Source organism: Mesoplodon densirostris, chromosome 5 (genome assembly GCF_025265405.1).
Source record: "Mesoplodon densirostris isolate mMesDen1 chromosome 5, mMesDen1 primary haplotype, whole genome shotgun sequence".
NCBI classification, from domain to species: Eukaryota; Metazoa; Chordata; class Mammalia; order Artiodactyla; family Ziphiidae; genus Mesoplodon; species Mesoplodon densirostris.
In genome coordinates this window covers 60,473,682-60,497,323 of record NC_082665.1, presented here as the reverse complement: position 1 = coordinate 60,497,323, position 23,642 = coordinate 60,473,682, and the positions used below count along the sequence as shown (strand labels likewise).

Sequence of the window (23,642 nt, the reverse complement as noted above, 5' to 3'; positions counted from 1 at the left end):
CACTGTTGTGGCCTCTCCCGTTGCGGAGCACAGGCTCCGGACGTGCAGGCTCAGCGGCCATGGCTCACGGGCCCAGCCGCTCCGCGGCATATGGGATCTTCCCAGACCGGGGCACAAACCCGCGTCCCCTTCATTGGCAGGCGGACTCTCAACCACTGTGCCACCAGGGAAGCCCCCTTCTTATATTTTGGAAGTATTTTTCACTTTATATTCAAGCCTGACTTTTACATTTTTGTATTTCACCAACCATATTTTTAATTTCCAAGCAAGGACCCTTTCTTATTTTCTGATTGTCCTTTCTTCCATTGCTGCTCATTATGAATGCAATATCTTCCAGAAACTCTCTTGCGAGGAAACCAGTTAAAATTTTGTTACATTTTCCTCTGTACCTGAATTTTCTTTCTTCTCTTCTTAGTCTGTTCTATTTATCTATCCTGGCTTTTCTTCTTTGTGCTGCTGGCTTTCCTCAATGTCTGGTCATCCTTTATTGTCCATTCATATTTAAGAATAAATGACTAGGTTGAATAGTATAGGTAGCTGGCAAAAGTTTTCTCCTCTATGGTGTAGGTAAGGCTAGGTCTGTTTTCCCAATATGTTTTGCCCTAAGTAGTTGCTTTGCGCATATGGGCATGAGGTGTTAACTGCAGGCTTCCTGTAGCATATGGAAGCAGGATCCAGCTGTTCAATTGGGTCTACCACATTTGCTCTTCCCAACCCTGTTTTTTTTTTGTTGTTGTTGTTTTCAAGGATGGGTGTCGGAAGTGGGGAGCAACAGGTTGACTGACATAACTGTATAAAAGACAGGCTTTCAAGTAATTCCCCAGTTTAGCCCTACTTTTCTCTTTCTCTGTACCTGTCAGCTTTGAGCCTGCAGCCTTTTCAGTACTGCCCAAAAGAAACTGGTTTACCTGTAGCTTCCTTTTAATTAATAGACATATTCTGGACTGTAGCTTCTGCACAATTTCATTCTTTCACACACTTCCCATCCACTCTCAGTCTTCTAGAAATGTGTTGAAATATCTAGTTTGCTACTGCTTCTTCCCAGACCATTATCTTTACTGGTGTGAGTTTATTTGTGTTTATATTTCCTTACTGTCAGTTAAAGAAGGTGAGATAAATGTATGCTCAGTCTGTAGTCTTGAAATAGAAGCATCTATTCCCCCAATTCACTCCCATATTGGTCATTCTGCCTAAATCACTCTAGCTAAGGGCTCCTGTGGCCAATGTGTTGTTAACTCCACTGTACACTTTCTGTCCTTATGTTTCTAGGTCTTACAGTAATTTACACACAATTAACCACTGCCTCTTTGTTTCCTTGAAACCACATTCTTGTAATATTTCTTTATCTTTCTGGCTGCTCCATTTCAGTCTGCTTTGCTAGCTTCTCCTCCTTTATCTGACTCTAAATGTTGAGTTCTTCGTGTCTTGTTACTGGTTTCTTCTCTCACTCTATTCTTTCTCTCTAAATAATCTCACCCGTTCTTGTGGCTTCCGTAAGATGTTACGGAAAAACCCGAATGAACTTTTTGGCCAACCCAGTATATGCCAGTGATCTCCAGTTTCGGATCTTAGCCTAGATAGTCTCTTGAGTTTCTGACCCATGTTTCATCTGCTTGGATGGATATATAGGCACCTTAAACTTAGCATGTTCAAAACAATTCTTAATAATCCTCCTCCCACCAAATCTGTTCTCCTTGTCTTCTCCATCTCAGTAAATGGCATCACCATCCATTCACTTGTGCATGCCATCTTGCTCTGTGCGTTTCCCTCACTCCCTACTTTCAGTTCATCACTCTCAGTTCTATTGCCAAAGTATTTCTCAAATGTATCTACTTCCCTCCATCTTTATAGCAAACATACCTTAGTCAAAGCTACCATCATCTTTCTTCTTGACTACTACAGTTGCTTATTGGTCTCCCTACTTCTATTCCTGGACCTTCCAATTATCGACAGCATTTAAGAAATGCAAATTATGTAAATTGGGCCATTCCCAAACCTCCAGGTTTCATTGCTCTTGGATTAAATTATAAAATTTCTAACATGGCTTTAAAAAGCTCTGCAAAAAATGGCCCTGCATGCCTCTCTGGTCTCATATACTCCCAGTTCTGCCTTGTTGCTATGCTACAGCCAGACTGGCCTCCTTTCTTTGCTGTTTCCTATTTTGGGTCCTTCACATATGTTGTTCTCTCTGACTGTAATGTTCTTTGCTCTACTTTCTGTCACATATGTAATCATTTAAAAACTTTACTTCTTCAGAGATGCTTCCCCTGCCCGTCCTCAGTTTACATTATGTATCTGTACTCCCCCCAGGATTCCCAGGTATGAGTTAATACATGTGTTAAAATGTGAACTTGGTAGATGGTTTTTCACAAGGATGCCAATAAAGCTGTAAGGAATATAAAAGACTCTGTACTTGATGGTTAGCGCTGGTATTGCTGGTACGTTCTCTGCTAAAATAAATGAGGCATTCAGAAACCAAATCCTTCTATTGAAATATTTCTCTAACTACTAAGGAGGGCTAATGAGATGATTATAGTGCCAACTGTGGTTAAGTGGTACATGTTTCTTATGCTTTAATTTTATCTACAGTATTGAGGAGGACTGTTCAAACTCGTCCTGCCCCACGAATTCCTCCAACCGTGGAAATAATTGAGAAGGAACAAAATTGGGAAAAGAAGACCATACCTACTGGCACAGACATTCAGAATTCAAGTGAAGAGAGTCATCTCTTTACTCAGAGGTGGAGGGCCTCTCACATGGGAGAAGATTTGCAGAACAAAACCCAGACTCCTTTTGTTAACCCCTCACAGCCCCTCTGCAATTCCCGTTCAAGCACTCAGCAATCAAGAAACCCCGCACTCTCAGAAGTACCCCCAGTATTGGGAGATGGGCAACAGCTTAGAACAGATGAGACATTAATACAAAGAAAGGACATCATGGCACGAATTGCTGAGTTGACACTGCAGAATTCAGCTATCAAGGCACATCTGAATAATATTATTGGGCCAGGGGGAGAGCAAGGGGATGGACTTCGGGAGTTTAACAAACAGGAGACGAGTCATGCCAGCGACATGACCTCTGTGAGTACCAGTGAAGGATTGCCTACAGACATATTGGTATTTCAGTATATTGCTGGAGCATCCAGAAATGACCCTGGATATCTTTGAAGCTGGTACTAGATGGCTTATGCTGTGTCAAGTCCTCATCACAAAATAAGTAGAGGTTATTTATCAGTTTATGTCACACATGCATTAAAAGAGTACAACATAAAATTTAAAACGAGGAAATGAATGAGGAAAATAGGACAAAAGTAAAACAGGTAGGAAAGCTAAAACTAAGCTAGGAATGAAGTTTTAAATATAATATATAGGGGCTTCCCTGGTGGCGCAGTGGTTGAGAATCCGCTTGCTGATGCAGGGGACACGGGTTCGTGCCCCGGTCCAGGAGGATCCCACATGCCGCAGAGCGGCTGGGCCTGTGAGCCATGGCCACTGAGCCTGCGCGTCCGGAGCCTGTGCTCCGCAACGGAAGAGGCCACAACAGTGAGAGGCCCGCGTACAGCAAAAAATAAATAAATAAATAAATAAAAATAAATATAATATATAGAATAAATATGTCTTGAAAGTTTACTACATAACTATGTTTTAATTGAAATCATTTTTACTCTTAAAGGGCTCATAAAAGAATTATGTGTAGTTGGCCCTCAGCTCGTGAGTAGTTAATTTTTTAGGACACAGAATGCATTTTCCCTTAGAAATGATGTTTTAAAGAATATTAAAGTCAGACTTTAATGTACATACTAATGATCTGGGAATCTTGCTAAAATGCAGACTCTGATTGAGTAGGTCTGAGGTAGAACCTGTGCGTTTCTAATAAGTTCCCAGGTGATGTTGGTCCAAGGATTACACTTTAAGGAGCAAAAGTCTGCATGTTGTAGTGCTGGAATTTTGTAAGTTACGTAACTGAGGGCTGACCTGGCAACGTGAACCTTCATTTCCTTGTTTGCGGGGAGCAAAGGGATTCTAAGTTCCAGTTGTGGAGTGTTTATAACACACGCCCTCATGCAGATCCCAGTGATGGGAGAGTCTTCCTTTTACCCTGTCATGAGCCAATGTGGCGCCTCTCAGAGTTCTGATGGGAGGCGGGGCCGTGGGAAGGAGCTGGCCAGCTTCATGGATTAGGGGTTCCAGAGTGATCGCTTCCATAAGGGCTTTACCAACTGTGGATTGAGGGCTTCCATGAGGAAGGTTAGGAGAGGGTGGGGGTAAGGGCCACCTCTGTCAGCACTGGCTCATGGGCAATAAGGGCAATACGGGTATCGAGTGACAGAAATAGCAGTCAGAAGGGACTGGCAGAAGAAGCCGGGACGGAGATTAGGAGTGGGCAGCAGTGATTGTTACGGTTGTACGTAAGTACAAGCTGCCTCAGTTTTAGTCAACAGAGACATTTCTGTGTATGCAGAGCTTTGAAGATTATTTGAAACAGGCAACTCTTTTTTTTTTTTTTTTTTTTTTTTTTTTTTTTGCTGTACGCGGGCCTCTCACTGCTGTGGCCTCTCCCGTTGCGGAGCACAGGCTCCGGACACACAGGCTCCGCGGCCATGGCTCGCGGGCCCAGCCGCTCCGCGGCATGTGGGATCTTCCGGGATCGGGGCACGAACCCGTGTCCCCTGCATCGGCAGGCGGACTCTCAACCACCGCGCCACCATGGAAGCCCATGAAACAGGCAACTCTTGGTTTAAAAAAGCCCACAGAATTAAAAATGGAGCTTGCCCCCTTTTCCAATTAGTATAACAAGTTAGGCTAGAGAGGACAATCTAGTACTATTGCCCTCACCACCCTTTTCATTATAATCAGAATTACAAAATGATTTTTAATTCATGCTGTTTTGCTTATCTCTTTTTTAACTAATGGGCATAAGCTACAAATTAGTGACTTCTAGTAGGAATTGTTTTTCCCCAAAGGGACATATTTACTAAATGAAATACTTAAGAGTGACATTCCTTTCAGGAATTTTCAAATCAAACTTACATTATATTCCTTGGGTGGCTCCTTTTTACTTTACCTCTCATATTCCTTTCCAGTCACTAGCCTTCTGGAATCAGGTATATTAGGCCAAAAGTGGCCTGGGTAGGGTGACACATGGTCAGAAGGAGTGATAAGATTCCTAGAAATCTTTGGCAAATAGCTCATAGTGCATGTATGGAGATTATAATTATAGAAGCATCTATTTCAACTATAGCAGGTCCTCTTTTGTATATTGTGATTCAAACTCCAGACCTGTCTTTAATAGGGATGTTAGAAGGCAATCACTCGGAGTAGTGTCTTTGCTCATGTGATCTTTGTGCAGCTCAACAAACGCTAAGAGATGCAGGAAGGCTTTGCTTTGTCCCACGGACACTGTCCGTGGACAGAGGGGGACTAGAGGGCTTATGTGGCACTGATATTAGAAGGATTAGTATCCCTTTACTTTAGCCTTTATTTTTCAATTAAGAGATTTGTAAATTCTATTACTGTTTGCCCAGTATTCAAGTTCACATGTAGCAAAGGCTATGAATACTAATTTGCTGGCTCTTAGTGGAAGAGTTCGTTTTTACAAAAGGTCAAAATTGTTTGTATTATTTTTAATATGGAGTCTGTGTCCTTTTTTTTTTTTTTTTAAGACTTTTCCAGCAGTACAACCTCTAACACCAAGTAGCATGGAGGAGCGGATTGCAGAATTGAATCGACAGAGTATGGAGGCTCGTGGAAAACTCTTGCAATTCATAGAGCAGCAGAAACTTGTTGGTTTGAATCCTTCCTCTCCACCAGTATCACCTATTCGGTCACCTCTCGGAGCATGGACTGGTTAGTCACAAATTCATGATTTAAAAGCTTAGACACATGAAAATTTTCATTTTCTTGATTTTGCAAGTATATATTTAGCTAAAAGAAATCTCAGAGCGCATATATTTCAGTGTCTTCAATTTTATATAGAAAGAAACAGACCTAAGTGACAGAAATGGGACTAGAAGGCTGGTCTCCTCTCTAGCTTCTAGAAAGCTATCCCATGGTGCCTGCAGTTAATCTTTGGTGTCTGAATTCCTAAGTTGCCCTACATGTAAATGGGATCTATTTCTGTATATGATTCGTTCATGGCGTATGCTGCAACTATTTATAAACATAAGCATCAAAATAATTTAGAATTTCATCAGCAGCAAATTACAAGTTATTATTCTGTTAAAACCATTAAAACATTTTCACTTGTAAGTTAAACTTCCTATTTAATTGTTACTTTTAGGAATGTGGAAAGCTACAGGGGATTCTAAACAATAGAAAGTAACTGAAAATTTAGTTGTCATAGTGATCACATTCAAAAAGGTACTGATAAAGGAAGTAGACCTCAAGTTGCTCTTTAGCCAAAAATTGAATTATTAAGACCCTCAAGGGGTAGAGCTGCATGAAGGTTCTAGAGAGACTAATTTGGGCCTGGTGTAAGAGAAGGTTCTAATTGTCAGGAATAGACAAAGCTCTGTATCAGTAAGTGGTGTGCCCCCTGAGGTGTTCAAGCATTGTTGTTTTAGAGAGATTCCTATGTCCTGTGGCTGGTTGAAGTAGGTTACCTATGAAGGATCTACCAATAAGACTTTTTCTCTCAGAAGTTATTTCCCTTTTGAATTACAGACCCAAAAAACAGAGTGATTTGAGGCACTTCCTGGTGGTCCAGTGGTTAAGACTCCACATTCCCAATGCCGGGGGCCCGGGTTCGATCTCTGGTCAGGAAACTAGATTCTGCACGCATGCTGCAACTAGAGATCGCGAGTGCCGCAACTAAGACCTGGTGCAGCCAAATAAATAAATAAATAAATAAATAAATAAATGTTTTTTAAAAAGAAAACAGGAAAACAGAGTGATTTGGAAGTTACTGGAAAGTGATGGATAACGCATTTCCCTAAGGTCCTTCCTCTTTGTTTATCTAGGCTCCTTCACATTACAGCTTTATCTACCGTTCTTCATAGTCAGAAAGTCTAGAGGCAACTTCTGACTAGAATAAATAAGTGAAATCACTCAATATATGTGAATACCAACGATGTGCCACACTGTTCTGGGCACTGGGGATACTGCATCGAACAGGACAAGCCCCTGCCCAGCTTGACTACTCCGGGATTCAAGTTGGGGAGCAGGCAATACAAATAAGCAAATAAATACATGAGACAATGTCAGTTAGTGCCAAATGCAATGAAGAAAAAATAAAGCAGATCACTCGTAAGAATAATTTTGTGATAAAATGAGACATCTGTTTCAGTAGTTCTTTGAGGTTAATACTTCCATTTCTGTTGGCTCATTTAGTTTTCAGCATACCCTCAGAGTAGACAAAACTGATACAACTATTTGATAAATAAGTAAACTGAGGCACAAAGAGGCTGAGTGATTTGTCTGAAATTCTAAAGCAAACTGATAGATTTGCAACCGTGTTCTTTCCATTCCAGTGCTTGTTTGTCTAAGGTATTCTTTTCTTAAGTAAAATTATTGGTTTCACAGGAACCTCTGTGGTCTATAATGATAAAGCTAAAAATAAATCATATGTCATGCAGAACCTCTTTTGTTTTCTAGGGTAACCAAGGAATATGTTATAAAATTGAATAGAGCTTCATTACCCCTTAAAGTCCAGAAATCACTGGTTTTAAGCAGTGATTCTTAGGAGCACTGCCTGAGCCTTTCATGAGTACATACTTAGTAAATATTTGTTGACTGATTATCTACTTCTGAAATATTGAAAATGTACATAATTATACTTGCCTTTGGCCATATGAGCTCTTCAGCCAACTTTCCCCTCCAAATTTAATGTCTTCAGTAACAGTAATAATGTAATAGATTTAGAAGATTTAAAGTTTTACTGCATAACTCCAGAAATTTTCTTTCTTTTTCATTTTTTTTTTTTTTGGAAAGCTTTAGATAAGTTGCTCTCACCAAGATCCCTATTCTTTAGGGCTAGCTCTTAATTTCTGTTTTTCACTTGCAGATCTGACATGATACCACTTGTCTGAAGATTCTGGCTCTCTAGGAACTGGCATGCTCCTGAATTGACACTAAGAACTAAAGTTTCTTGTCCCACAGTTCGTTTTTTAAAAAATCCTTGAAGTGTATTTGTGGTCCATGATGATAAAAATATAGAAAGAACCCTCAAATTTATAATGTATGATTTGCAGTAAAACAGAAATCAAGTTAAATTTTAATTTTCATTTTATTGAAAGGTAATAAACTAATGTTTATTTTTATATTATAGAAGGAGGAAAGAGGACGATCGAGGTATCTATTCCAGTAGCAGAAGCCCCAGAAAGCTCAAAATGCACTATTGTCTCTCCTACCAGTGAGCTAAATTCAACAAGGTAGGGTTAAGACCAAGAACGTGGTTTGTGTTTTATTCTTTTTGTGAAAAAAGGTAGTGCATAATGTCTGACTTAGTTTCAGACAGATTCACTCATGTAGAGAAAATCAAGTAATTGGGGAGGAGAATTTTGGGGGAAAAAAGAAGAAGAAAAGCACTGGATTGGCTATTGACGACAAAAATAGGATAATAGCACATATGTAGAGTGTTTTATGGGTTACAAAATTAGGAGGTAATATATGACAGAGTAAATTGACCAATAGTATTTTTCTCCTTTACAGTAAGTGAAACCAAAGCTCATAGAGCTAATCTGGCAATTTGCCTCGATGGGTTATGTAGTTGGTAAATGGTGACACCAAGGATGTACCTGGCTCTCTTGTGTCCACTCTACATGCTAGTACTGCACTGCTCCATGTCTCATTACTCTTCCACGACCTTGACCTTCTTCCCCATACCTGCACATCCATTCTTCCTCTTTTAATGTTAAAAACTTATCTGTATGGTCCTCTAATGGTCTCTGTACATTCCATTCAGTCTTTCTGTAAACCTAAACATACTCTAAAAAAGAGAATTTATTAATTAAAAAAACAAGACTTAGGTTGGTGAAAATATGTTGCAAATAATTTACCTCATTTGGACTTAAGTCAGCCATTCCTTTCAAGCTCTTCTCAGTATTGAGAATTGTGTCTTATATAATTTTTAAAGGTGAATAATAATAGATTACACTCTCACCCTCTTTTATTTCTCATAAATAGATCTCCAGGGGCTACTAGTAATTCTTGTTCTCCATTAAATGCCACCTCAGGAAGTGGGCACTTGACACCTCTTAATCCAAGTGCAAAGGTATGTGATAAAATGTAATTGTGAACGTGTCTAGAGGTTGGGAGGGCAAAGGTGGGAGGTGGCTGATTTAGTAGTTTCCAGCTTAATTATTATTCCTGTTATCTTAAAGATAACATAAAATTCTCAGAAGAAAAGAAATACTAATTCACCTTCATTAGAAAAAAACAAATAAGCATACACTTCTTTTGTTTTCTAGGGTAACTAAGGAATAAGGTAAAATTCAATAAGATTTCAACAAAGATCGGACATTATTGTTTCAGGCAGAGCATTCCAAATAGTGTGGCAAGACACGCAGGGATGCCTTGAATGGGTTGTGGGCTTACTGAGATACTGGTTTCCTCATTCTCTGCTGTGGCTGTGTAGGGCTTGGGATAACCAGAGCCCTGGGGCCAGTCACTTTCCTTGTCTCTCTGCCCCAGTGTGCTGTATCTGAGTGTGCCACAGAGAGGTTATGTGCCACACACAGAGAGGTCATGGCACAAAGGGTAAATAAATGTCTTACGTATTTTTTATGTGTTCTGATTTGCTATAGGGATGTACAGAAACTAAGCATCTTACAGTATATCCAAAATTTTTGCAAAAGGCGTTTTTCTGTGCTGGTAATACAGCAAAATACAGTTCCTTTGACTGATTAGTCATAGCAAATTGTGAGGGTATCTTTAAAATCTTAAACATTACATTTGCAAACGTGAGCTAACAACTGTTTGATGGGGTGGAGGGGGGAATCTTCCTTGCTATTCTTATTACTAGCTTCAGTAATTAGACCAAATAGTGAACGCCTCAATAAACATTGAGTATTTATAGTCCAAATTAATCGGTAGGCTCAGAATATTCCAGTTGCCCAGCACTGGAAGATTTGTCCTTTGTTGTTTCTTATATTCTTAAAAGCTTTAACGTAAACTATTTTATATAATTTGCCCTTAATTTCTGGAATTTAGTAACAGATTTGATTTACCAAGGTCAAATAACGTTTTTGTTATTTTAAAAAGTTGTACATTGATTTGTATAAAATACTAGATTGATTCTTTTTTAAAAAATTAGGCCTGCCAAATCAGTAAGGGGATCTGTTGACCAGGGAATATTTGGGAGTGTCTCTGATAGAGAATACATATTTCTAGTAGCAGTAATTTTTAGTACCATTCAGTGGTGTAAGATAACTTTGGTTCTATGTACTTGGTATAAATAATTGTAAATCTTGAGTGGTTTCATGCTCCTGATTACTTTCTAAAGCCTTTCTGCATCTTTGTTCAACAGATTGAGAAACAGAATGAAGAAGGCTGGTTTGCTCTTGCTACCCACGTGTCCTAAGTGAGGTCGAGTTGTAGAGTTTGTTCTCAGTAATATATTCATGAGCTTCCACTCCCCTTTCCCTGCTCCCACTTTTAAGTTTTTATGTTCTTCTTTCACATACAACTTACAAAGATCTCGTGACTTAGTACTAATGGAACAAAGAAATAAAGCAATTATTTTAATTTTTAACCTTTTCAAATAGATTTCCAACAAACAAACAACCTATAACCTCTTGTGAATAAAATTTTGACTAGAGGGAAATAAAAGTTTTATATTCTAATAAATTCAAGGATTTTTTTGAGTAATATATTTTTTCTTTATCATCTTTATTCAGATTTTTTTTGGTCCAGTGTATCTCAAGTGTTGATCTATTTTATACTTATTTTATTTTTTTCTGAAGAACTAAGCTGCTTTTCCATATAACTTACAATAAAATGCCTCGGTGTGACTAAAGTCTGGCTTTCAGAAAAATTTACACCCCCTTTTGAGAGAAGTCACTGTAGTCCATCACTTTTTCCATCAAGTGAATATATAGTTTTAAAAAGTAAGTGTGGGAGTATTTGTTTGTATTTGCTTAAGCAGGTAAGGGTGGTTATATATATTATAAAATTCTTACATAGTCTTTACATGTGAAAATGTTATCAGTAATGGTAATGTATATCAAAAAAATAATGATTGAGCTTAAATATCTGAATGCAGTAACATTGATTTATTGGTTTATTTAATGTTTGAAACAGAATTGAGTACAAAACGTTGCTATCAATTTTCCCAGCCTTGAATCTACAATGCATTCAGGGTAGATTTTTCTTCAAGGCACCTGTTTGATCTCACATATTGGTTTCTGTTTTAAACTTGGTTTTTGAATGGTCTCTGCTCCTTGGCTCTATGATAGGAATTCTCAGCCTAAGTGAGGTGGGAGTGGCGAGGGGGAAGCACATTGAAACTCCTTGGGGAACTTTCTCAGATAACACCTTCCCTCCTCCTGCAGTTGTAAGTCACTGTTGTAGGAAGTGTGCTATGCAGCTTTCATTTGGGCCTCTTCATTGTTGTAGGGGCAAAATAGTTATTATCTTTCGGTATCACTGATTTTATTTATGTGAAGTCATCTGTATGCATGTGCATTATTGCAGATTCTTCCATCTGTATTGCACTTTTTAAACCTTGGTATTTAATAAATACTATCCCTGTATGGCATATAAAACCATTTTAGTGTTATTCCTTCTCTTATTGAAATGTCAAGTTATCTGCTTGGTTTGTGAATGCATTCTTTTGACATGTATTTTCTTTAATATTCTCCAACTGGTTGGCTCTTTATTTTTTTCCTCTATATTCCTTTCAACCTCTAAGATGCCTTGGCGTGGCATTTTAAAAAGCTGCTCATGGTGATTTAATGTGCAGCCAGAGTTGAGAACCAATGCAAAAACTTTTACCACTAGCTCACTGGCAACCTTTGGGACTGATATTGAAGTATTCATCCTGTTAATGTTTGTTTTTGCTGATAAAATACAAAGGTAGATTGTAAAAACTCCAAGAATAATAGATACAGAGAAAGGCGCCTTTCTTTCTTAGGCCTTCTGGAGTAGTGCTTCTCAACTTCAGCTGTTACTAGAGTCATCTGGGGACCTTCTAAAATTCCCAGTGCCCAATTCTCACTCCAGACCAATTAAATTAGAAACTCTGGGGATGGGACACAAACATTAGTATTTTAAAAACCTCCTGAGATGATTCCAGTGAACAGCCAAGCTTGGGAAAATAAAAACATTTATTATCCCCAAGTCATAAATTAGTGCATAATTGTGTTTAATTAAGTTAAACTACCTTTATTAGCTTCTCTTTATCAGCTTTCAGAGCCAGCTGCATCAGTGGGTCTCAAAGCGTGAACACCAGCCAGCAGCATCAGTATCACCTGGGGTACTTGTTAGATGTGAAAATTCTTGGGCCCTACCCCAGACCTATTGATCAGAAACTCTAGTGTCTTTTTTAATAAGCCTTTCATGTGAATCGGTGCATGCTCAAATTTGGGGACCATGGATCTATAGCACTGCAGACAGGTGAACTCTGCTGTATTTGACTGTGATGTACTACATTTGTATTTACTTTTTAACGGTCCAAACTCAGATTACTTGTGTTTCTTGGTTTTAGACGCAAGTTTTTTGCTAACATATGTCTTGTCCGATATGTCCCAGAAAGCTGCTCTTCAGTTGCTAATAAACTTAATAAAATTTATAGTTCTCCAAATTGCAGCTTGTGAGAGAAACTAGACTGATAGCTAAATCCATAGTTATGATAGAATCACTCCTACACTGTATAGCAAAATCATTTGGATTAGCAGAATTTAATAATGGTTTACTATGTGCTAAGTGCCAGGCACTGTTCTAGCCACATGACTTCGTGACACCTTCATGAGGTAAGTACTGTTACCCTTATTTTGCAGATGAGGAAATTAGGTCCGAGGAGGTAAGCACTCTCTCAAGGTCACATAACCAGGGAGTGGTGGCACTAGAATGAGAACATAGGCAGTCTTTCTCCAAAGCCTATGCTGCGCTGCCCTCTTATGGTGTGCACAGTATGGAAGCACCATAATGGTAATAGCTGTCCTTTATTGAGCCGTTCCTGTGGCAGGCGCCGTGCTAAGCTGCAGTAGCCCGTTATTGCATTTAAATCTCACAGTCAACCTATGAGTTAGATGTGTTTAAATGCCACCCACCCCCCTTACAGATGAGGAAATTGAGCTCTAGAGGTCGAATAAGCTACCCAACGTCAGAGTGCTTATAAGAAGTAAAGCCAGGACTTGAAGCTCTTTTGAAAAACAATTATTGGACTTCTACTAACTTAAAAGAAATAACTAATATAGCATAGTGGCTACGGGTGCAAGTGTTGCCAACAGAAAGCTTGGATTCATATGTCATCTGTGTTCCTTGGGCTGTGTCTCTTGGGCAGCTTAATCTCATTTTTCCCATTTGAAAGTCAGAGATAATACCTTTCTTACAGGGTTGTGAGAATTAAGTGAGGTAAATAGGTGTAAATATGCTAAGAACAGCACCGGTCTCACAAGCATTCAGTAATGACTGCCGACTTTTTGGTGTAGAAATAAATATACTATTCCCTCTGTACTTCTGGATTTTTAAAGACATTCTGTAGTGAATTTGTGTTTTTCTCAAATTAATAACTGGATCCACTGCTTTAACTTTAAAGATGTTTGGAGGTTGAAATAAAACAGGTTGAGCATATTATTTGAAAATAACTAACATACTGTTTAAAAGTAAGTTTATCCTATGTTTTCTGACTTTTTGACACCCTGGATATACTATTTAATAATTAACAGCAGCGATAATGGTCTTGTTTTTTTTTTTTTTTTTTTTTTTTTTTTGCGGTATGCGGGCCTCTCACTGTTGTGGCCTCCCCCGTTGCGGAGCACAGGCTCCGGACGCGCAGGCTCCGGACGCGCAGGCTCAGCGGCCATGGCTCACGGGGCCCAGCCGCTCCGCGGCATATGGGATCCTCCCAGACCGGGGCACGAACCCGTATCCCCTGCATCAGCAGGCGGACTCTCAACCACTTGCGCCACCAGGGAGGCCCATGGTCTTGTTTTTTAATCCACGAGAATACTTGACTAAAGAGAACATTTCAATATTACCAATAAATGCATGGTACAAAGTTTTTGGAAAATCATTGTGTAACATTACAGAAACCAATAAACACAAAATATAATACAGCCATTTTTTTCTTACCAACTTTATTGAGAAATAATTTATATACAACAAAATATATCCATATATCCATTTAAAGAGAACAATTCATGGACTTTGGCAGTTGTATATACAGACAAAATTATCACCACAATTAAGACCATTTCTATCATCTCCAGAAGATTCCTCCTGTCTCTTTGCAGTGCATCTCTCCCTTTACTCCAGCTCTAGGGAACCACTGATCTGCTTTTGGTCATCATAGATTTGTTTGCATTTTATATAAATGAAATCACACACACTGTAATATTTTGTGCCTGTCTACTTTCACTCATCCCAACTGAGATTCATCCATGTTGTGTGTATCAGTTTCTTCCTTTTTACTTCTGAGTAGTATTCTGTTGTACAGATATTTATCCATTCACCTGTCAGTGACCATTTAGGTGGTTTCCAGTTTTTTGCTATTGTGAATATGGCTGCTGTGAACATTCATGCATAAGGCTTTGTATGGATGGAAATTTTTATTCTCTTGGGAAAATACCTTGGACATGGAATCGCTTGGTAAATGTTTAACTTTTAAAGAAACTGCCAAACGTTTTTTCAAAGTGGTTGTGCTACTTTACATTTTCAACAGCGTTATGTGAGAGTTCCATTTGCTCCACATCCTTCCACATTTGGTGCTGGCAATTTTAAAACTTTTACCCATCCCGGTAGATATGGAATGTGTGCATTGTGGTGTGCATCTCCCTGGGGCCTACTGTTATGCATCTTTCCATGTGTTTATTGACTGCTCATACATCTGATGTGGTGAGGTATTCAAAGTCCTAGGTGGTTAGTTTTTTTGTTGTTGAATTTTAAGAGTTCTTTACATATTCTGGATACAAAATTCTTTGTCATATTATTGCGAGGCTGTAGCCATTTAAAAACAATGTTTTGTAAACAGTAACATTAGTTAGGTACTTTAAAATAATTAATAATGATTGCTGACTGTGCCACAGAGCATTTGGAGAGCAAACTGCTAAACTGAAAAAAATCTGTCAAGCTAGGCCTGTATTTTGTGCACCTAGAGTCCTGTGACCAAAGAGCCCACAACATAAAATACTTACTCTTAAAGTCAACAGAGATAACATAGCGTAAAATAAATAAATAAAACAAAAATCGCCCCGCGACGTATCTTTGCTGGTGACGGTGTGTGATCAGGGCACCTTTGAGCCATTTTGTATTATTGGGCATATCTTCGAAAGTCATCAATGTATCATCCTTAGGATAATAATAATATAAACTAGACATAAAAATTAAATGGGGATAATAAGCTGGCAGAATGCCGAGCTTTCTGTTTGGCCTTGATCCTGAGTCATGGGCCACGAAATAGCCGGGCCAGAGGGCAAGCGAGATCAAGGGTACCGCTGCAACCGCCTTGTCATTTCCCAGAAAACGGCCTTAGGGCGGCGCATGCGCCTCTCGGCCCGCCCGTCTCCGCCCACCCGGGAGGCGGGATGGCGTTGCCGTGGTAACCGCAGTAAACGGAGACCTGGGGCAGACGCTGTGACTGGGGACGCGCGGCGGATGTCGGTGCCTTAGGTAAGTTTTGACCCCAGTAGCCTGGTAGTTCCCACAACCTCCCCCTCAAATCTGTTGGCGAGTCAGGGATAAATCGACCCCATTTGGACTTCTCTTAGGCTGAACTAGGGTTCTCCGGGCTTTGCTGCGACACTTTCCTTCTCCTTTCTATGGATCAGTTCGACAAACATTTGAAGTGACAGCATTCGCAGGTATGGGGCTACACACTATAGATACAACGTGGACGCTGTTCCTGCCTGCAAGGAGCTCATGATCCAGCTGGGGAGGAAGACAGACGACGGCAGGAGTCCGAGTTGGTCCTGGCTGAGCCAGGAGCAGGGAGTCGGTGGGAAAGTGCCTGGGTTTTGGGGTCAACAAGCCACCCAGACCTGTTAAGTGTGACACTTGGCAAGTTGACCTTCTGCACTTTAGATTCCTCATCTAAGTAGGGAAGGTGATAGTGCTTACTTCATGGGGTTCCTGTTACAATTAAATAGGATAATGCAGGTCAAGTAAGTGTGTAGCACATGCAAGACACAGTAGGTGCACAATAAATCCTTGTTGCGTACAAGTAGATATAGTAGCATACAAGTACTCAGCATGCCCGGCCAATTGTGAGTTGTCCAAGGTGGCTACTGACTAAAACTTTTCAGAAGGAGGAGGGGCTGAGGAGGATCCAGGAAAGGCGAAGGTGACAAGAGATGAATTACAGACCCTGAGATGAAGGACCTTTGTGCCACACCAAGGAATCTGAGTTCTTGTTCTGTGGCAATGAGGAACCATTAAAGGTTTTAAACAAGAAGAGTGGCACATTAAAAGCTGTGTTTTAGGAATGTAAGAGGCAGTGTACAAATGGACCAGAGAAGGGAGAGAATGAGGCTGTGGTAATGGTAGAGGTGAGACAGTATGAGGACCAGAACTAGGATGGGGACAGTGGGACTAGAAGGGAGAGGATGAATTCAAAAGGCTTAATAACTGGACACTGGGCAACAGGACTTGGAAGTCAATTGCATGAGCTGGGTGAGAGGGAAGGATTCAAATAGTAACTGCTCTGCTATCTCATCTGTAAAATGCACCTAACTCATAGAGTTTTGAGAAATATATGAAACAATATGTGTAAATCCTCAGAACTGTGCTCGACACATGGTAAACATTAAAAAACACGAGCTGTTATTCTCTCCACAGTTGTATTTCACACTGTAAAGTAAAAACTGAGTGTCTGTTTTTATACAGGAATCTCTATGAATCTCAACGTGACCAGCTCTGGCACACTGCTGAGATAGAGTGTTTGAGTTTGTGAGAGTGGGGACCGACCCTGGAATCTAAGGAATGAATCTTGAGTAATGTCATCTTGGGGAGCCCTCTGTCCGGCTTCCAGCCAACCTCCTTCTAGCAACACACACTCTGCAACACTGTGTACTACAATTTTCTTTTTTCTTTACACTTCCTCAGGGTTGACTCAAAACTTCACAGTCTACCTAATGAGTTGGTTAACAGAATTAACCATAGGCTGGACCAATAAGCCTGAGTCTAATGAAAATAGATTTAAGGTAGTTCTGCAAATAGACTTCCAAACCTAGCTAGTTCAGTTGTATAAGATAGGAAGGACATGGCTAGGTATACAGAAATAAGGTTTAGTCATTCAAGCTGGTTACAAATGGATTATTATGAGTCAGTATATGAGGAGCCTGCCCACCCCCCCGACCCTGGCAAGCTAATGTAATATTAGGCTGCCTTGAAAGAATATAATGTCCCCAACGGATAAAGTGATGGTTCATATCTTCTGGAAAGTGTCCAGATCCTTCAAAGGACATACAAAATTGGGAGGGATATACGATGGATTGGGAATTAAGTTTTTGAGCCATCCAGATGCTGAAAAGAGTTGAAAACATGTTAGTGAGAAATAGTTGAAAGAAATGGGATGCTTTATCTGGGAAAAGAGAGGATCTGGGTAAGAAAGTTAACTAGCTAATTATTTGAATGGCTATAGTAAACAGGAAAACTTGTTCTGTGTGTCCACACAAGAATAGGGCCAAATAGATCCAAGTTGCAGGTAGGAAGATTTCATATAATATAAAATGAACTTCCTAAGAACTAGAGCTGAGAACATGAACAGAATGTGCTCACCCTCTTACCTGAAATGTTTAAAGCTGATTGTCTCTTGGTGTGTTCCTTCATTTGTTCCTTTCTTCAGGAATTAAAACATTCATCCCTTCAACTATTTTACCTACTGAGTGCAAGGCACTGGTTCTTTGAAAGCTTTACTGTATTAACTCATTGAGATCTCAGAATCATCTTGTGAAGTAGGTACTGCACTTTACAGATGAGAAGGCACAGAGAGGTTAAATACTTGTTTAATACCTCACAACTATAATAGTAAGAGGAAGAGCCAGGCTTTGAGCCCAGTCAGTGTGATTCTAGCCAATACTCTTAGCCTGGGCTTGAGTTGTAGATGTGTGACTTATATTGGGTGGGAGGATTGGGCCAAATTAACCCTCTTTCAACTCTCAAGATTCTGTGATCATATTTATTGAGCCCTAGCTGTATTAAAGAGAATGTGTAGTAATTATAGCAAAACTACCATTTTCCAGTACCTACGAAGAGTTTGATATAAACCCATGATCCTTAACTCTGGTTCCTATTCTTTGGCTCCACAAAAGAATTATATAGGGAGTGAGACCCTGAGAATGGTACATTGTAAAAAGTTTTCCAAGTGATTCTAAAGTACAGCCAGAGTTGAGAACTGTGGGTATAAAAGATCTCATTTAATACTTACAATAACTCTGCCAGACAACCTTATCTTCCCCATTGTACATATAAAAGGACTGACAGGTTAAGGGATGCTAGGGGCTTGACCCTTGGCCAAGTAAACCTTTTTTCTTGGCCAAACAAGTCTCTCTGACATCAAAGCCTCATCAGGTTACAAAACAACTTCTCAATCCCTTAATTCTAAAAAAATAAAAACAAACACAAAAATCAAGAGAGGGTATCATGATGTCAGTGCAAGGAAACAGATAGTATAAACCCTAATGTCCAGATGAGGGTGGGTAGTTGTCATCCTGCACTCTCATGCACTGATTGTGTACTGTAGATCCTGGCTGCTTTGGGCATAGTAGTCTTTCTTGAGAGACCAGGAAGGTATAATAATGCACTAGTTTAGTTAATTTGCATAGCAGCCTTATACATAGTTTTTTCTTCACTCCCATTTTACAATTGAGGAATTGATGTGAAGTAATTAGCTAGTTATGTGGCAAAACTGGGATTCAAACCTGAATCTAACCACAGATCTCATCCAAATAGAACTACTACTCTACTGTGCTTGCCAGCTGTGCCATAGAAGAATGTTGAGGAAACACGGGATGTTTAGTGCGGAGAAATGAAGACTTAGAAGGAAGACATAGTAGATGTTCTCATCTACAAGAGCTGCCATAGAGAGAGAGGACAGAGGAAACCTCTCGTGTCACTCCCCTCCTTAAAAACCTTCAATGGCTTTCAATTACCATAGAAATAAGTTCTAAACTCCTTAGCAAAGCTTAGAGACAATTTGATGATCTGCTACCCGCTTCCTCATCAATGTCCATTTCACTCTCCTGCTCTAGCCAATAGACTGCTCTCAGGCCTTCACAGACACAGGCCTCTCTTAGAAGCTCCCTCTGCCAATAATCTTTCCCATTTTATGCCTGGCCAATGTCTACTCATTACCTGTGTCTCAAATGCCTCTTCCTTAACCCCAGACATGGTTTAATCTTCTTGCTGTATGGGCCCACAGCACCCTATTTTTTTGTAGCACTCATTACATTTTAATTACTTGTTTAATACCTATATTTCTAAAAAAGCTCCACTAAGTTAAGGATCGTATCTTTCTAGTTCAGTACTACAATTTAGTGCCTAACATAAGATTTGATACATAGAAGTTATCCTCAACAAATATTTAAAAATTGAAATTGATTAGTAACACCAGGGGACTTTGATGATGGGAGGAGGAAGAGGAGGGGATGAACCAAAGGAAGGATGGCAAAGGGTTAATTTTAATATGGAGCATTTCGAGAAAAGATAGGCTTGGGTGGTGTTTCACTGTGGACTTCTGGAAAACCAGAGGGCACCACGATGACAAGTTTGCCTGGAGGAAGGGAATATCAGACTATATTTTGTCATTCTACAGAGGTCTCTGATGATGGCTGTGCCCTCCAGCTGGTGAAGTCATTTCTGCTACCTTGCAAACATACAGATTGTCAACACACATGGTGTTTGGTGCTCATGGAATTTGTTTAGGGGGAAAATAATCTGTTAATGATTTCTATTTTACAGCTCTATCCCTTTCTCTGTCTCAAGTTTGTGCTTACAGAGAAAATGAAGGAACCAGATGATCAGGATACTGATGGGGGGAAATCAGAGAGATCAAAGAGTGATGGAAGGCAGTCTCATTCTTCTAGATCTGCATCAAAATGTGAGTAAAGATTATAATATACACTTAGGGTCTTGATTATTAAATTTAGGTAACATAAGTTTTAAAGAGTGCATATCTAAGTTTATACGACAGGTTGACTTGTTTAATTCCCTTACTAAACTCTAAGTTCTTTAAGAGCAGATTCTGTGTTTTAATCATTTTATCTCTAGTCCTGGAACACAGAAGTTACTATCATCTCTATGTTGATAACGACCCATCTTCACATCTGGTCTGGCTCCTTCCTGTAGGGTCTACAAGGTCTTTAATGGGCTTCTCTAACACAGTGTAGTGGAAAGAGAGCTGGACTTAAGTTTTGAGTCCTGGGTCTATGACTTAGAGATGCTTGATCTTGGCTAAATTATTTCACCTTTCTGAGCCTCAATTTCCTCACCCATAAAGTGATCGTTGTGAGCTGTTTGAGGATTAAATTGGATAACATGTGGAAGGATACCATAGATTTCAGATAGAAGGGAAAGTGAAGAATTTTGTAATAGGATTTTTAAAAGATGACTGGCTCTGTCTGGGCATCGTGGTGTTAAGTGGCTTAGTGGAATATTGACAATTTTAGTTCTAATCCTAAATATAGTTTCAGAATCTATTTTTTACTATTCACCTAGAGGAGAGCAGGTCCTGGGGAAATCAATTCATTTACAAAATGTACATTAAATTCTTTCAATTTAGCTGAGGCACATCTGGTAAATCTATGATTTCTCTGTATCGTATTTTATTTTAGAGGTCTATCTCCTCTTGCTTGGACTCTTACAAGGATTTCTGCTTAAGTCTTCCTGTCCATACCACCATTAGAGTTATCTTTCCAAAAAATATGATTATATCACTCTCCTGAAAAACTTTAGTTTGCTTCTCATTTGTTTTTCCATTTCCACTTTTCTCCACTCCCTATGTTTCTGACACAGGATTGTCTACTTTTTAGTTTCTAGTGCTTTGCAGTATTTTCCTGGATGATTTTTTTTTTTCAAAAAATTTTTATAGATCTTTACTGGAGTATAATTGCTTCACAATACTGTGTTGGTTTCTGTTGTACAACAAAGTGAATCAGCCATATGCATATGTATATCCCCATATCCCCTCCCTCTTGCGTCTCTCCCTCCCACCCTCCCTATCCCACCCCTCTAGGTCGTCGCAAAGCACCGAGTTGATCTCCCTGTGCTATGCTGCTGCTTCCCACTAGCTATCTATTTTACATTTGGTAGTGTATATATGTCGCTGCTACTCTCTCACTTTGCCCCAGCTTCCCCCTCCCACTCCCTATGTCCTCAAGTACATTCTCTTCTTCTCTAAATGTTTGATAGAGTTCACCTGTAAAGCCATCTGGTCCTGAACTTTTGTTTGTTGGAAGATTTTTTTTTTTTTTTTTTTTTTTTTTTTTGCAGTACGTGGGCCTCTCACCATTGTGGCCTCTCCCGTTGCGGAGCACAGGCTCCGGACGCGCAGGCTCAGTGGCCATGGCTCACGGGCCCAGCCGCTCCGCGGCATGTGGGATCTTCCTGGACCGGGGCACGAACCCATGTCCCCTGCATCAGCAGGCGGACTTTCAACCACTGCGCCACCAGGGAAGCCCCTGTTAGAAGATTTTTAAATACAATTTCAATTTCATTCCTTGTGATAGGTCTGTTTATATTTTCTAATTCTTCCTGGTTCAGTCTTGGAAAATTGTACCTTTCCAAGAATTTGTCCATTTTTTCATGGTTGTCCATTTTATTGGCATATAGTTGTTTGCAGTAGTCTCTTATAATCCTTTGTATTTCTGTGGTGTCAGTTGTGATTTCTCCTTTTTCATTTCTAATTTTATTGATTTGTGTCCTCTCCCTTTTTTTCTTGATGAGTCTGGCTAAGGGTATATCAATTTTGTTTATCTTCTCAAAGAACCAGCTTTTAGTTTTATTGATCTTTGCTATTGTTTTCTTCATTTCTATTTCATTTATTTCTGCTCTGATTTTTATGACGTCTCTCCTTCTACTGACTTTGGGTTTTCTTTGTTCTTCTTTCTCTAGTTGCTTTAGGTGTAGGGTTAGATTGTTTATTTGAGATTTTTCTTGTTTCCTGAGGTGAGATTGAATTGCTATAAACTTCCCTTTTAGAACTGCTTTTGCTGTGCCCCATAGGTTTTGGGTCGTTGTGTTTTAGTTATTTGTTTTTATGTATTTTTTTATTTCTTCTTTGATTTCTTCAGTGATCTCTTGCTTATCTAGTAGCACACTGTTTAGCCTCCATGTATTTGTGGGTTTTTTCAGTTTTTTTACTGTAACTGATTTCCGGTCTCATAGCGTTGTAGTCAGAGAAGATGCTTGATACGATTTCAATTTTCTTAAATTTTCCAAGGCTTGATTTGTGACCTAAGATGTGATCTATCCTGGAGAATGTTCCATGTGCACTTAAGAAGAAAGTGTATTCTGCCACTTTTGGGTGGAATGTTCTATAAATATCAGTTAAATCTATCTGGTCTATTGTGTCATTTAAAGCTTGTGTTTCCTTATTTCTTTTCTGTTTGGATGATCTGTCCATTGGTGTAAGTAGGGTGTGAAAGTCCCCTACTATTATTATGTTACTGTCGATTTCCCCTTTCATGGTTATTAGCATTTGCCTTATGTATTGAGGTGCTCCTATGTTGGATGCATAAACATTTCTAATTGTTATATCTTCTTCTTGGATTGATCCCTTGATAATTATGTAGTGTCCTTCCTTATCTCTTGTAACAGAGATAAGATCTCTGTTAGTCTTTATTTTAAAGTCTGTTTTAGAATCCAACAGCACATTAAAAGGATCATACACCATGATCAAGTGGGGTTTATTCCAGGAATGCAAGGATTCTTCAATATACGCAAATCAATCAACGTGATACACCATATTAACAAATTGAAGGAGAAAAACCATATGATCATCTCAATAGATGCAGAGAAAGCTTTCGACAAAATTCAACACCCATTTATGATAAAAACCCTGCAGAAAGTAGGCATAGAGGGAACTTTCCTCAACATAATAAAGGCCATATATGACAAACCCACAGCCAACATCGTCCTCAATGGTGAAAAACTGAAACCATTTCCACTAAGATCAGGAACAAGACAAGGCTGCCCACTCTTACCACTCTTATTCAACATAGTTTTGGAAGTTTTAGCCACAGCAATCAGAGAAGAAAAGGAAATAAAAGGAATCCAAATTGGAAAAGAAGAAGTAAAGCTGTCACTGTTTGCAGATGACATGATACTATACATAGAGAATCCTAAAGATGCTACCAGAAAACTACTAGAGCTAATCAATGAATTTGGTAAAGTAGCAGGATACAAAATTAATGCACAGAAATCTCTGGCATTCCTGTACACTAATGATGAAAAATCTGAAAGTGAAATCAAGAAAACACTCCCATTTACCATTGCAACAAAAAGAATAAAATATCTAGGAATAAACCTACCTAAGGAGACAAAAGACCT

General features: G+C 39.4%; 2 protein-coding genes across 5 annotated transcripts in view; both read left to right on the top strand.

The window, feature by feature from the left end:
* SPICE1 (spindle and centriole associated protein 1) overlaps positions 1-11,684 on the top strand; it is a 65,412-nt gene extending 53,728 nt beyond the window's left edge. For all 4 annotated transcript variants that reach the window (XM_060099858.1, XM_060099861.1, XM_060099859.1 and 1 more), the window contains exons 14-18: positions 2,590-3,080; positions 5,663-5,846; positions 8,266-8,368; positions 9,123-9,210; positions 10,465-11,684. In XM_060099858.1, the coding sequence (XP_059955841.1) occupies positions 2,590-3,080; positions 5,663-5,846; positions 8,266-8,368; positions 9,123-9,210; positions 10,465-10,518 (920 nt within the window). In that variant the 3' untranslated portion in view covers positions 10,519-11,684. The remainder of the gene's footprint in view (positions 1-2,589; positions 3,081-5,662; positions 5,847-8,265; positions 8,369-9,122; positions 9,211-10,464) is intronic.
* An 8,412-nt stretch (positions 11,685-20,096) lies between these two features.
* CFAP44 (cilia and flagella associated protein 44) overlaps positions 20,097-23,642 on the top strand; it is a 137,217-nt gene continuing 133,671 nt past the window's right edge. The window contains exon 1 of the mRNA XM_060098942.1: positions 20,097-20,193. Within this exon, the coding sequence (XP_059954925.1) occupies positions 20,097-20,193 (97 nt within the window). The remainder of the gene's footprint in view (positions 20,194-23,642) is intronic.